Genomic DNA, 16,159 nt, shown 5'->3' on the forward strand with positions numbered 1-16,159 from the left:
CGAGCTGCAGACAGGATCCACCTTAGAACGGCAGCAGCTGCTTGAGCAGTTTTCACCTCTCTACTAAAAATGTTTTAAAAAATTAATGCAAAGACTTCAACAAAAATCTTTCCGATTTTTAATAAATTTAACCTCCGAACTCACAAAACAACATCTTTGATCACATTTGTTTCAGTGGGGATCTGATTTTCTGCCAAGTAATCCTACCCCTGGGAAATGTGCAGCTGGTCTGACGGCAAAATACTGAGAGGAAAAAAAGCCCAACAAAACATAGTGATTTAATTATAATTGATCTCACATTGATAAAATTATTGCAGTGTAAATGGCTCAGTGAGCACTTGCTTTTTTTGGTTTGACAGTGGCCTGTTTCAGCTGAGCCTCACATTTGTCACTGATTTCAGCTCCAGTATACCCCTGCAGCTTGGCACAGTTAATCTCCATTTTCCTGCCCCACAGACTGGACACCCTCCCATGGCACAGGAGAGGGGAAAACTCCCTGACCCTCTTTGTTTGCCATCCCACAATCCAGTTTATCAGCCCCGCTCCACCAAGCAGAGCAAGAGGAGATGTCACTGCAGCTCAAATCTGCAGCCCAGCAAAGGGATGGGGAAGGTCTCCAAGGGTTCTGTCAGACTCTCAGCCAAGCAGGGCTGAGGAGCTCAAAAAAATCCAGTTTTCACTGTCCCATTAGGGCTGGAGCACCTCTCCCATGGAGAGAGGCTGGAAGAACTGGAGCACTTCAGCCTGGAGAAGGCTCCAGGGAGGGCAACACGAATTGGCCAAGCTGCAAATGTCAGGTGAAACGTGGAGGAATAAATCTGTGAGGAGGAAGAATTTGGAAACTGAAGATTCGGTTCATGATGAGGAAGAAACAGAGAAGATGCGTCCAGAAATGTGAGACAGGCTTTGAGTACAGCGATCTCTGAATTATTTACTCTGTTATTTACTGATCCAGTGGAAGGAGAAGTGCAATTCCTCTTCCTTCCTTATGAAGGTGGCCAGAATAGCTTATATTATAAAAATATCTAGGTGTTTAGAATATCCCACCCCCCAGCCACCATCACACCCAACCCCAGGGAGATCCTAAATAACATTTCAGTGTCTCAAGGACCTACAGGAGAGCTGGAGGGGGGCTTTTGACAAAGGCTTGGAGTGATGGGACAGGAGGGAAAGGCTTTGAAGTTATACTGGATATTTGGAAGAAATTCTTGACTGTGAGGGGGGTGAGGCCCTGGCACAGGTTGCCCAGGGAATCTGTAGCTGCCCCATCTCTGGAAGTGTCCAAAGCCAGGTTGGATAGAGCTTGGAACAGCCTGATCCAGCAGGAGATTTATTCAGGGTGTAGTTTTCTGTGTAGTGTGGTTAATACACTGTGTGAGTGGAGCAGAGGGAAATGAAACCTGCTGCAAGAATCCCACTCATTGCTAGGAAGTGCTAATGCTAAAGATTCATCACAGCAGCTGAGTGATTACTTCAAAACATTCTGCCAGAGGTGTTTGTACTCTCAGTTATATGCTGGTAGATTATTTTTTACACATGCAGAGGGGCTTTTGGTGAGGTTCTCGGGGGGATTATGGGCTCTTTCTGGTTTGTTTTTGCTTCATCTTTATGCTTTGTGTAAATACATCTCATTGAGTCCAAGGATAAGTGAGTGCCCCTCCTCACCCTTCCTTATGAAGGCACTCAAAAGGGCTTTTACTAAATTTTTTTCTGGACCTCTGGAATCTAAGAAAGAAAAAAAAGTTTTTAAAAAAGGCAGTGAAGTATTCCAACTAATTTCAATTTTATTTTATTGGGATCCCCCCAATTTCTATTAGAAATACAGATTCTGCCATGCAAAAATCAAAAATTAGTTTTGGGAAAAACATTTAAAAATAATTGTAACATATTTTATTTTAGATGGAAGGTGCATTTTGGGGTGTGGTATAAAGTACTCCTGTAAGACTTTGCAAACGTCCTTTGGGAGTAGAAAAAGAGCTACTTAATTGCCATGTACTGAACAGGGCCAAAATTGCAAACACTGCACATTTTAGTGCAGAGAAAGTTTTAGAAGACACATTTGATGTTAATCAGCTCCCTTTGATTGGCTGTAATGGCACAAAGACAATCCACTGCATAATGCATTTTGTACAGCATGGATATAAACAGAATAATATTTGCATTTCCAGTACAGATGTACTGGATCATCTTTTATGAGGATGTTGATCAAGAGGGACTGAAAAGAGAATTAGTTTTCTTAGATTATCCCAAGTTTGTGTGCAAAAAATACTCCTCAAACTTTTTTTTTTTTTTAATAAAACATTTTCCTTAGATAAAGTATTCAAAAGGTTTCAGACCTGCCTGTTGCTCGAGGAGCTGTGGATTCCTCTGCTGCTTAAAGGGAAGTTAAATATGAGTTTCCTTTCCAGACAAATTTATGCAGTTTCCAGCACCTTACAACAATAATTTTATTCTTTCCCAAGCACTCCTTTCTTCTGCTCAAGGAAGGAGGCACAGTTCAAAGCAATCAGGATCTGGCACTTTTTCCCTTAAGTATTGAAAAATCCCATTTTATATATGGATCAAATATTACTTATTAGAGGGTTCTGTAATTTAGAACCTCTTTTTGGATTTTTTTCTCTCTCATTTGAAACAATATCTTTAAAAAATAATTAAATTGAAACCTTCTGCAGGAAACTGGTTAGATAAAAGACATTCAAATGAAAATAATACTTTATTTTAAAACATAATTATTTATCTTGAATTGTGGTAGCTGCTACTACTTTGTTGCCTTGACTGTAAAGCTTACTCAGAATTCTGCACAGAGGGTGGGATCCCAAATGATCTGGAACTACCTAATAACTTTTTGTGCAAGTTATTAATATTTTGATTTAAAAAGTGACATTTTGTTTTCAGTGCTGCAAAGTAATAGTTCTTCTGAGAAAATAAAAAATAGATGGTCTTCAAAAATTTATTGATTTATTGTGATTGCAATGAAATTTCCAGGATTGAAAATCTGGAAGTTCTAAAAAAGTTCAACCTACTTTGGTTGGAAAAAAACCTGATGAAGAATATGGAGGTGGGTCTTGTGTCCTTTTTAGGATTTCTTTTCTTCTAACTGGTCTAATGTATAGTATTTAAATAATATGGTATATAAACGTGTCTAATAAGTAAGGAATTTATGGAACTGTTGAACAACTACAAGGAAAAATTGTAACTGTAATTTATAAGAATTAAGGCTGAAACATTATTTGGATTTGCTTAATTGTCAAAGTTTTCTGCATATACCTAAGTCATTCATTTCCAAATATTTTCTGAGATTCTTCCTAATAAAAAGGGATTTTTACTTTTCTTATATATGCAGATTTTTGACTCAGTTTCAGTATTCTGTGAAAGGATTGCCATATGGGGTTTTGTTGTTGCTGTTGTTGTTTTCTTTTGTTGGGGTTTTTTGGGGTTTTTTTTTTTTTTTGTTCTCTTTTGTTTTGTTTGGGTTTGTTTTTTGGGTTTTTTTTGTTGGGTTTTGGGGTTTTTTTCGGTGTTTGAAAATTTTTTTATTCTTGCATAACCTGGAGACATAAACACTTTTTCAGAAGGAAATTTTATCCTGTCTTTTTCTTAGTCTCTTATATATCAAATTATCTCCTATAAAAAATTATTTTCCCCCCAGGCTAACCTTTGAATTGGAAGCTGGTCCAGAACCAGCAAGAGCTCTGTGGTCAAAAAATTTTGCAGATAAAGGGAGAAGGAATGTGTGGATGCCTTTTTCTAGCAGGAGACCACGTGGCTCTCTGGATTCCCTGGCTCTTCACACCCCAACAGGGAGAGGGAATTGCTGCAGCTTCTCCATCTTCCCTTGGGAGAGAATGTGGGGGAAAAGGCAGAGGGAGATATTGATCCCAAAACAAAAGCAGCCAGAGCAGGAGATGCTGATCAGGATGAGTGAGACCAAATCACTGTCAACCTTGCAACCTGCTAAAAAAACTACGAGAGAGAAATTGGATCATGATTATAAGGGAAGACTGAGAAATTAGAGCTGACAAAGTACAAGTGTAAAGGGAGCAGAGCACTTCCAGAAATGACTCTTTACTAGCAAGTATCATTATTGCTGCTGCTAATGAAGGAATGGAACTCCTTTTGGGCTAAGAACAATTTATTACTTAGATAAGCATCAGTCTTGGAGGCTGTGAGACTTATGAGAGTAAGCAGCTGGTTATAGTTTAATAGTAGTTACAAGTTTTTTGTTATAAGACAATATTTAACTTTCTAGTCTAATGGATAGATACTACAAGTTTATTTTGCTTTTCTAACTTATTACTTTTACTTAATTTTGCTGCACTGCAGATACGTTTGCCTAATGGGTTTCTGTCACACTTACACACATATTCTTTTATTATAACTTCTAAACTTTTAGCTTTCTCTATATAATCACATTATAAACTATAAATAACCTCACATTATAAACCCTTCACCATCTTACCAATACAGTTTCTCACTTACTTAAGGCATATTCTTACTTACAACTATAGAAACATAAGTTTATGATTTTTCTGCTTGGTGTCTGTGCATTGTGTTTTTACATCAATCTAAACTTCTTCTAAGGCTGCAGATCAAACCCTTCAGTGTCTGTGGAAGTTTCTGTTCTTCTGATTCCCACCAGCAAGGACACTACAAACACAAGTGGCACCTCCCTGCAAGGAACTGCAGTGTCATGGTGGAGAGAAGTGATTGGCACCAGTGATTTAGTTCTCAGCATTTCCCCCAGGCCAAGACATGGGCTGCAGCCAAAAGCTAATGAGCGCTCCTGACACGAGGCATGATCTCTGAGGTCCCTCCTGCCCAGCTGTGAAACTGTTTATTTTCATCTCAGTATCATTTACAGAGGCTTTCCAAGCTAATCCCCTCTTGGCAAAATGCATTCTCTCTTTCCATGTCAAAAGGAAGCTGTGGTTCACAACAGAGGCCAACATTGTTTAGACTCCAGTCAAATTTGTTTTTACATTTGAATGATCTGCCTGTTAGCCTGCAGGCTCTTCAGCATTTGCAGTGCTGCATTAGGTTAAAACTGTATTATTTAAAACATTCTCAGGGCTTACATACTCTGCAGAATTTGCAAGAGGTCAACCCCACTGGGAACTTGGGAAAAATAGGAAGGTGGGACCAGTCTTGCATTTTTATCATGATCATTCTCATTATTGTCGAGAATTTATGTAAATGGTTTCATTTTTCTCGCATTCTAATAAAAATTTCCTACCAACTTGCATGATTGGAAGTCATATTCAAAATACACAACCCTGAGCATCCCCAAATCTGTGTCAAAACTCCCCAGGGCTCATCTTTGTGTACTCCAGACTCCTTTCCACAAATGAAGTCATGTCAAAAAGGACAGAAAATACATATCAGTGGGATTTGTTAATATACCTATTTGTAATTTTCAGTGCTTTTAGTAGAAAGGGCATTTAAATTTAAATCAAGACTGTTCAGTTGTAAATGGAAATGTAAATAATAATTGTATTTCTAAGCAGATTTTAGAGAATCTAATATTTTTTCTTGGTTTATCTTTATCTGTAAAAAAAAAAATCTTCCAAATGCTATCCATATACCTTTTAAATGGAAATAGAAAATAATTCAGAATTATTACATTTATGATGTCACTGATTACTATTCTTCAGCAAAACCAACAACCAAGTTTCTAGAACACTTAGAGTGTTGCAGGGAATCCATTTCCAGCTTCAGTTCTGCTGGGTCCACAACTATTTGAATCAAATACCTCAAACCTCTGGTAGGAGCTTTGACCAAAGGGCTTTTTAAAGGAACTGCATTAAAACAGGAGTCTTTGCACATATAGCCATAATATAGAACCAGGAAATCTTGATTACACAAACAGGACCCCTAAAAGTGCTTTGATCAAGAGCCAACAGATTTTTTTTTTGAGTGAGGGTGCAGAGACCAAGGTCTCTGTTGGTGCAGGCTCCTGGCATATGTGGATCAGGTAATATCTAGGGAGCAGAGATGTGCTTCAGTCACCTCATCTCTTTGTCAGATAAAACCTGCATATTTGAACATTTCAAATGATATTCACACATCCAGAAGTACAGGCAGAGTGGACTAAGTTGTCTTCTGAAGAATTTTACTGAATTTTTATACTTTTAAGTGCTCATATAGAGAGCTTATCTTTTGGAGATACATAAACAAGACCATTTTCCTGCTGTGTTCTAATGTCAACTCTTGATCCTGGATCCTCATGGGGTTTTTTATCAGATGTAATGTGAATTGAGCAAGATGCAAATGTTGGATGTGACATCAAATAATAAATCTCTTAAGGAGTAATAATCTAGAAATTGAAAATTTGGTTCATGGCAAGGAAAACACTGAAAATACATTCCTGAAAGGGCAGTCTTACAAAAAAATTAATCCACTAGAGGAAAGAATAACATTCTGCAAGAGAAAACTGAAATATCATGTTTAGTGAGTAGTTATATTGAAGAAATGCTTGGAAGATTGGAAGAGTTTTCTGGGCCTTTAAACAGCAGAGATCCAGCAAAGTGTTGTGAGTTTGTATGGTTCTGGGTTTTTTTTTTAATGTTTGTTGAATGGAAGGGTTTCCTCTAATTTCAATGTGAACTTCATGACCTTTTCTTGTCATTCTCAATTCTGGCTTAGGACTTCCAAGTCAGATTCATCTAAAATCGATGGCCAGCACAAAGTCTACACACAGAGAATCCCTCACTAATGGGGCATGTGGAGAGTGTCAACAATGCCACAGATCCAGGGTTGGACGCCAGCAAATCTTGGAAGTTCATGCATCAAATGAGGCTCAGGATTGTGGATCAGCATGGGATCAATATATGCACATTTTAGGATCAGTATAACCCCTTACAGTAGAATCATCTATCACTTTCAGACTTATAAAAAATGAAAAAACAACAACAACAAAATCCAGACAACAAACAAACTTTCCTGTAATCATTATTTTCTCCAAATTTGTAGTTTACGAAAAATCAAAAGCATGTCAATTGTCTGTGGTTGTTGTTGCTGTTGCAGGCAGAATTTAAAAATATTTCAAAGTGGAAATGAAGAAAAGAAAAGTTTTACTTTGGTAGTACAATTCTTGTTGGCGTAATTGGAAACAGTGGGAAAAACTCACTTTGAAGAAGACTTATTAAACAATCCATGGTAAACTTTTACAGATACTTCAAACTAGAAGCTGTTTCTTATGATTCCAAGTAATTAACTTTTAACGAGACAAATTTATTACAAGGATCTGGAGTATTTTGAAGCATCAGAGCTCCACAGGCTACATTTAGAGACTGCTGGCAAGAAAGGAAACTCTCCCTCTCCTTTCCTTCTCTTGGTGGCAGCTGAAGCTTTGAGCCCACAACAACTGATTTTCTGTTACATTTTTCTTTTCTTTCTATAGACGAAGGTCTTGATTTTAAAAAGGAAATATAAAAGAACAGGCAAGCTATCCAACTGCCTCCTAACAACAGCAATTTGATTATTCTGAGTTTCTACACATCCTTTCTTGCAGGGAAGCATTGGAAGTCTCTTACATAACCTTTGTATGAACAACCTTGACGCTTGGTGGAGGGGAGATTCAAATTCAGACTGGCAGCATTTCAAGGACTGTTTTCTGCTTGAATTCTCCAAGCTTGTCCACCTCAGGTGTGCCTTCTTTCCCTGTTCAGGGATGTTTGTTGGAGCTGCAGGTACTCCTCTACTTACAGCTTGCATTTGAGGTTGTTTATAAATAGAATTCTGCTTGCTTTTAATGTCACTCTCTCTTGAGCCAAGGATCTTTCTGTTCTGGCAAGGAGAAATTAATAAATCAGCCTTGTAGGGATGAAAGCCAAACCAAAGGGTTTTGGATGAGTAATCTTAGCACATAGTCATTTTTGAGAAAGAACATTTTTAACAGCTGCAGTAATTACTTCGGCTTTCACAGCTCATTCTTTTTAAGAAAACTTTCCATTAATTGAAAAGCTGGGAACCCTGCTTCTTTTCTAGGGTGTTTCTCTTTTTAAGGTGACTGATTACCACAAATTCTTTAAGGAATCTTATAGAATCAGGTGGAAGTATGGGAGTTTTTTCTCAAGTTCAACTGTAGAAACTATTGAAACTTTGCAAACCAAGTTTGGTTTAGAAAGATTTAAACAGATTGAAAATATGACACTGCACAAAGAGAAAAGGAACACTATGTGATTAGATATTGGTATTTGGTGCTTAACTTGGAATGCAACCCTTGAATAAAATGACTTTTTTTGTCTCCACTCAAGAGAGCAAAGTTATAATGAAATGAAACAGGCTAGAGGTAATGCTTGTGATTCTTTTTTCTGAGTGGGAAAAAGAAGAAAATCATTCAGAAAGAACTGAAAAAAAAAATATTGCAAAAGCAGAAAAAACACTATTAACTTCTTCTTTATATGCATTTCTGCACATGGGTTGAGTTCATGCTGCCTAATTCAATCATGATTCTCTACTGGAGACTTCAGAGTGAACAGTATCATAGGAATGAAAATAAAATGCATATTTAGAGTGCCCAATTAAATTCTGAGGCTGCAGTTTAAGAAGTTTTCAGTGCAGCAGAGAAAGTGCCTAAATTCTACAAGGCATTTAATGCAGCACTGGCCTGCTTAACTTTATGATTCTGCAAAGCAGCAAGTAACTGAAAATTATTAAGAAGTTTTGCCCAGACAGAGGTGGCTTGAAGCCCCCTAAAGTCCCTATGGTTGGTGCTTCTATGGCTCTTGGACTTCAGAAATAAATCAAATCCCATCCAGATATTGCATTTCATTGTATCCCAGGACAGCATGTGCAGGTCAGGACACTCACAGGGTGCATTTCATCCACACAAGCAAGTCACAACATTTTCTGGCTAAATCTCAACTTTGGAATTTTCATGACTGCACTGATTTATTCAGCTGCCTTACAAGAATCATTTTGAGATTGTGATGGAGCCAAGATCTTTGTCATAAACCCTGCCCTGAGCAGCTCACTGTGTCACCCCCATTTGTACCTCTGAGACAGAACTGGTGAAGCCATTTCTTCCTTTGCATGTTTGATATTTGTGACTGCATTGTTACACTTTTAGTAAAGATAGTGCTTTTCATCTTTTTAAAGTGCATTTATCATAAGCATGTAAAAGTTTATTTTTTATGTAAGCTGAGGGCTTGAGGGGAGTAAAAAGACCTTTTCAATCTCGAAAGCAAAATCTCATCTCCCTGAGGGACAGCAGGTTCTGAGCTCGGAACATTTCAGCTGTGTGAAAAATTCCTGATTTATGATTGGCTTTTGGCAAATATTAAAATGAATATTAGATGTGGTGTGTTAGAAAGCTATGCTGTATTAATTTTCTTAAGTAGTGTGTTAAATATAGTTTTAGGTTATAACATAAGGTTAAAATAGAAACTGTGCTACGTAAGATACTTTTTTTATAGAGAGGACTCGCAGTGAGATAGCAGCCACAGGACACCTAAATCCTTCAGAAAAAGAGAATTTATTTCTCCATTATCAGAAGAAATGAACTTCTTCCTGCCTCGCTCAGCCCTGAAGACACTGTCAGGATTCAGAGGAAGAAGCTGACGCTGCCCAGACAGAATCCTGTGTGTGAATGGAATTTATGCATCATGGATGAAGTGTATGAATATGCAACAGGCTGTTGTTTTTCAGGGTTAATCCTCTGTTAACGTGGGTCCATTTTTGGGCTTATTTTGCCCAGAAAGGTACCCAGATGTCCATAACTCTTTGTTTCTATTGTCTCATGTTGTCCTAATCCTAATTATCCAAATTTTTATTCTTCACATTATATTAGTATTTTTATAACCATTTTATTACTATTAAACTTTCAAAATTTTAAAAACAATGATTGGTGTTTTTCACAAGCTGTCAAGATCAAAACAAATTCCCTGGGCTTCAGAGCATTCCCATTTGGAGATGCAGTATTTCACTTAATGGCATAATTTTGTTTTGGGACTTTTTTAGAGGGTTTGCTTTTGTTTGCCTGGGGATTTGGGATGGTGATGCCCTGGCACAGGTTGCCCAGAGAAGCTGTGGGTGTCCCATCCCTGGCAATGTTCCAGGCCAGGTTGGATGGGCTTGGAGCAACTTGGGATAGTGGAAGGTGCCCTGAGGAAAACAACTTGGTTGGGTATTGTTTTGGGGACTTTTTTGGTAATACTGAGCATGGACACTCCTCTTACTGCATGTAAAGAGGCAAGAGAAAAAACAAAGTCTTACAAATGATCTCATGGTGACAGTGAAAAACAGTATTATGGATTTGTGTTAACCACAGTCTGTTGCACCTCGTAAATGCTGTGCTTTGTGCAAACTTTAAATGGCCAGAATGTCTTTTCTTGTCTTCTTCTCCTCATCATCATATTTTTCCAACCTTGTCCTGTCTCCTTTTTTTGCAAAATATCTCCTCACACTCACTTCTCACCAGTGCCCCCCACCAGAGTTTGGGGGCAGTGATGCAGGAATGGTTTGGAAGAGCCCCCCAGTACCATCTGAAGCACCTGTACTTACTCCTGTGGAACAGATTGGCTCAGTGGTTTCATGGGCTGTTTTTTAAACCATTTTCATTTCTATTCATTGGAACACAAAATTATTTTGCTATTACTGTGTCCCTCCTACCAGCACCACACAGGTGTTAAATGCTAAATAAGCACCTGGAAAAAGATCCTATTCCCCAGTAAATGGTTTGATTTTCTTGCACCTGTCTCACACTCTGTTGCAATAACGACAACACAAACTGTTGTCTTGTAAACTGTAGTTTTGTTTCCCTGCATTCCATCCATTAAAAAACATTTATGGTATATTTTATGTTATTTTATAGTTCTGCTTTCATGCTGCTTACATTTCCTTCAATGAAATTTCATTTCCTTTCGGGAAGGGAAACGGAATCTTGCGATTTCAATGGAGACCAAGTCAGGAATCTTTGCTCCATGTCCCTGCACCTGATGGCATCCCATGCCTTTTGATGCCTTGAACTTTGGCCACCAATTTTTTCATTTTTTCTGATGTTTTTTCAGTATCCCTGCCATGTCTGTCACATCTTCCCCTCAAAGCTGTGTCTTCTTCCATGTTTTTTCTCCTGATTTTGCAGCATCACTGAGCTTACTTTTGGCATCTTTTGGCCCTTTGCACTGCACGGCATGTCATCCTGGTCCTTTTGGTCGCAGTCACAAAATTTGCAAATTTTGGAATTTTTTTTTGTCAGTTGCATTTTTTTGCATGATTGCTCCATTCCAGAGCGTTTGTAAGTCCTTCTTTTTTGTTTCCAGGCTTTCAATGGGGTCCAATTTTTTCAAGCCATGCTCTATGTCCCTGCACTTGATGGCATCCCATGCATTTGGGTGGCTTTCACTTCAACAAAGAATTTTTTTTTTTTTTTTTTCACTCTCCATGGCATGTCTCTCATATCTTCCCCTCAAAGTTGTGTCTTCCTCCTTGACATTTTCCCTGATTTTGCAGCATCTGGGATCTCAGCTGTGCGTGTTTTGGTCCTTTGTGCTGCACCTCTTTTCCTCCCAGAGCATTTTCTGCTACTCACTAAATGTCTCAATGTTTGGATTTTTGGGGTTTTTTTGGCTTGCACTTCATTTGATCCTATCTCCTTTGCAGAGTGTTTGTCAGCCTTTCTTTTGAGGTTCGCAAGACTCCGTTTCCCTTCCCGAAAGGAAATTTCATTTCCTTTCGGGAAGGGAAACGGAATCTTGCGATTTCAATGGAGACCAAGTCAGGAATCTTTGCTCCATGTCCCTGCACCTGATGGCATCCCATGCCTTTTGATGCCTTGAACTTTGGCCACCAATTTTTGTCTTTTTTCTGATGTTTTTTCAGTATCCCTGCCATGTCTGTCACATCTTCCCCTCAAAGCTGTGTCTTCTTCCATGTTTTTTTCTCCTGATTTTGCAGCATCACTGAGCTTAGTTTTGGCATCTTTTGGCCCTTTGCACTGCACGTCATGTCATCCTGGTCCTTTTGGTCGCAGTCACAAAATTTGCAAATTTTGGAATTTTTTTTTGTGAGTTGCATTTTTTTGCATGATTGCTCCATTCCAGAGCATTTGTAAGTCCTTCTTTTTTGTTTCCAGGCTTTCAATGGGGCCCAATTTTTGCAAGCCGTGCTCTATGTCCCTGCACTTGATGGCATCCCATGCATTTGGGTGGCTTTCACTTAAACAACAAATTTTTTTTTTTTTTTTTTCACACTCCATGGCATGTCTCTCATATCTTCCCCTCAAAGTTGTGTCTTCCTCCTTGACATTTTCCCTGATTTTGCAGCATCTGGGAACTCAGCTGTGCGTGTTTTGGTCCTTTGTGCTGCACCTCTTTTCCTCCCAGAGCATTTTCTGCTACTTACTAAATGTCTCCATTTTTGGATTTTTGGGGTTTTTTTGGCTTGCACTTCATTTGATCCTATCTCCTTTGCAGAGTGTTTGTCAGCCTTTCTTTTGAGGTTCGCAAGATTCCGTTTCCCTTCCCGAAAGGAAATGAAATTTCCTTTCGGGAAGGGAAACGGAATCTTGCGATTTCAATGGAGACCAAGTCAGGAATCTTTGCTCCATGTCCCTGCACCTGATGGCATCCCATGCCTTTTGATGCCTTGAACTTTGGCCACCAAGTTTTGTCTTTTTTCTGATGTTTTTTCAGTATCCCTGCCATGTCTGTCACATCTTCCCCTCAAAGCTGTGTCTTCTTCCATGTTTTTTTCTCCTGATCTTGCAGCATCACTGAGCTTAGTTTTGGCATCTTTTGGCCCTTTGCACTGCACGTCATGTCATCCTGGTCCTTTTGGTCGCAGTCACAAAATTTGCAAATTTTGGAATTTTTTTTTGTGAGTTGCATTTTTTTGCATGATTGCTCCATTCCAGAGCGTTTGTAAGTCCTTCTTTTTTGTTTCCAGGCTTTCAGTGGGGTCCAATTTTTGCAAGCCGTGCTCTATGTCTCTACACTTGATGGCATCCCATGCATTTGGGTGGCTTTCACTTAAACAATGAATTTTTTTTTTTTTTTTTTTTTTCACTCTCCATGGCATGTCTCTCATATCTTCCCCTCAAAGTTTTGTCTTCCTCCTTGACATTTTCCCTGATTTTGCAGCATCTGGGATCTCAGCTGTGCGTGTTTTGGTCCTTTGTGCTGCACCTCTTTTCCTCCCAGAGCATTTTCTGCTACTTACTAAATGTCTCCATTTTTGGATTTTTGGGGTTTTTTTGGCTTGCACTTCATTTGATCCTATCTCCTTTGCAGAGTGTTTGTCAGCCTTTCTTTTGAGGTTCGCAAGATTCCGTTTCCCTTCCCGAAAGGAAATGAAATTTCCTTTCGGGAAGGGAAACGGAATCTTGCGATTTCAATGGAGACCAAGTCAGGAATCTTTGCTCCATGTCCCTGCACCTGATGGCATCCCATGCCTTTTGATGCCTTTCACTTTGGCCACCAATTTTTTCATTTTTTCTGATGTTTTTTCAGTATCCCTGCCATGTCTGTCACATCTTCCCCTCAAAGCTGTGTCTTCTTCCATGATTTTTCTCCTGATTTTGCAGCATCACTGAGCTTAGTTTTGGCATCTTTTGGCCCTTTGCACTGCATGGCATGTCATCCTGGTCCTTTTGGTCGCAGTCACAAAATTTGCAAATTTTGGAATTTTTTTTTGTGAGTTGCATTTTTTTGCATGATTGCTCCATTCCAGAGCGTTTGTAAGTCCTTCTTTTTTGTTTCCAGGCTTTCAATGGGCTCCAATTTTTGCAAGCCGTGCTCTATGTCCCTACACTTGATGGCATCCCATGCATTTGGGTGGCTTTCACTTAAACAACGAATTTTTTTTTTTTTTTTTCACTCTCCATGGCATGTCTCTCATATCTTCCCCTCAAAGTTGTGTCTTCCTCCTTGACATTTTCCCTGATTTTGCAGCATCTGGGATCTCAGCTGTGTGTGTTTTGGTCCTTTGTGCTGCACCTCTTTTCCTCCCAGAGCATTTTCTGCTACTTACTAAATGTCTCCATTTTTGGATTTTTGGGGTTTTTTTGGCTTGCACTTCATTTGATCCTATCTCCTTTGCAGAGTGTTTGTCAGCCTTTCTTTTGAGGTTCGCAAGATTCCGTTTCCCTTCCCGAAAGGAAATGAAATTTCCTTTCGGGAAGGGAAACGGAATCTTGCGATTTCAATGGAGACCAAGTCAGGAATCTTTGCTCCATGTCCCTGCTCCTGATGGCATCCCATGCCTTTTGATGCCTTGAACTTTGGCCACCAATTTTTGTCTTTTTTCTGATGTTTTTTCAGTATCCCTGCCATGTCTGTCACATCTTCCCCTCAAAGCTGTGTCTTCTTCCATGTTTTTTTCTCCTGATTTTGCAGCATCACTGAGCTTAGTTTTGGCATCTTTTGGCCCTTTGCACTGCATGGCATGTCATCCTGGTCCTTTTGGTCGCAGTCACAAAATTTGCAAATTTTGGAATTTTTTTTTGTGAGTTGCATTTTTTTGCATGATTGCTCCATTCCAGAGCGTTTGTAAGTCCTTCTTTTTTGTTTCCAGGCTTTCAATGGGGTCCAATTTTTGCAAGCCGTGCTCTATGTCCCTACACTTGGCATTCCATGCATTTGGGTGGCTTTCACTTAAACAATGAATTTTTTTTTTTTTTTTTTTTTTTTCACTCTCCATGGCATGTCTCTCATATCTTCCCCTCAAAGTTGTGTCTTCCTCCTTGACATTTTCCCTGATTTTGCAGCATCTGGGATCTCAGCTGTGTGTGTTTTGGTCCTTTGTGCTGCACCTCTTTTCCTCCCAGAGCATTTTCTGCTACTTACTAAATGTCTCCATTTTTGGATTTTTGGGGTTTTTTTGGCTTGCACTTCATTTGATCCTATCTCCTTTGCAGAGTGTTTGTCAGCCTTTCTTTTGAGGTTCGCAAGATTCCGTTTCCCTTCCCAAAAGGAAATGAAATTTCCTTTCGGGAAGGGAAACGGAATCTTGCGATTTCAATGGAGACCAAGTCAGGAATCTTTGCTCCATGTCCCTGCACCTGATGGCATCCCATGCCTTTTGATGCCTTGAACTTTGGCCACCAATTTTTTCATTTTTTCTGATGTTTTTTCAGTATCCCTGCCATGTCTGTCACATCTTCCCCTCAAAGCTGTGTCTTCTTCCATGTTTTTTCCTCCTGATTTTGCAGCATCACTGAGCTTAGTTTTGGCATCTTTTGGCCCTTTGCACTGCACGGCATGTCATCCTGGTCCTTTTGGTCGCAGTCACAAAATTTGCAAATTTTGGAATTATTTTTTGTGAGTTGCATTTTTTTGCATGATTGCTCCATTCCAGAGCATTTGTAAGTCCTTCTTTTTTGTTTCCAGGCTTTCAATGGGGCCCAATTTTTGCAAGCCGTGCTCTATGTCCCTGCACTTGATGGCATCCCATGCATTTGGGTGGCTTTCACTTAAACAACAAATTTTTATTTTTTTTTTTCACTCTCCATGGCATGTCTCTCATATCTTCCCCTCAAAGTTGTGTCTTCCTCCTTGACATTTTCCCTGATTTTGCAGCATCTGGGATCTCAGCTGTGTGTGTTTTGGTCCTTTGTGCTGCACCTCTTTTCCTCCCAGAGCATTTTCTGCTACTTACTAAATGTCTCCATTTTTGGATTTTGGGGGTTTTTTTGGCTTGCACTTCATTTGATCCTATCTCCTTTGCAGAGTGTTTGTCAGCCTTTCTTTTGAGGTTCGCAAGATTCCGTTTCCCTTCCCGAAAGGAAATGAAATTTCCTTTCGGGAAGGGAAACGGAATCTTGCGATTTCAATGGAGACCAAGTCAGGAATCTTTGCTCCATGTCCCTGCACCTGATGGCATCCCATGCCTTTTGATGCCTTGAACTTTTGCCACCAATTTTTTCATTTTTTCTGATGTTTTTTCAGTATCCCTGCCATGTCTGTCACATCTTCCCCTCAAAGCTGTGTCTTCTTCCATGTTTTTTCCTCCTGATTTTGCAGCATCACTGAGCTTAGTTTTGGCATCTTTTGGCCCTTTGCACTGCACGGCATGTCATCCTGGTCCTTTTGGTCGCAGTCACAAAATTTGCAAATTTTGGAATTTTTTTGGTGAGTTGCATTTTTTTGCATGATTGCTCCATTCCAGAGCGTTTGTAAGTCCTTCTTTTTTGTTTCCAGGCTTGCAATGGGGTCCAATTTTT

At 39.3% G+C, this 16,159-nt stretch overlaps 1 protein-coding gene across 1 annotated transcript; it reads left to right on the plus strand.

The window, feature by feature from the left end:
- Window positions 1-2,935: 2,935 nt before the first annotated feature.
- LRRC9 (leucine rich repeat containing 9) lies at window positions 2,936-7,159 on the plus strand (the record flags this gene model as incomplete). Its single annotated transcript, XM_084207973.1, is given in 3 exon segments — window positions 2,936-3,058; window positions 7,064-7,099; window positions 7,103-7,159. Coding segments are annotated over 3 exon segments (216 nt in total).
- Window positions 7,160-16,159: the final 9,000 nt, after the last annotated feature.

This window comes from Fringilla coelebs (assembly GCF_963513975.1).
Source record: "Fringilla coelebs genome assembly, chromosome: 6".
Classification (NCBI taxonomy): domain Eukaryota; kingdom Metazoa; phylum Chordata; class Aves; order Passeriformes; family Fringillidae; genus Fringilla; species Fringilla coelebs.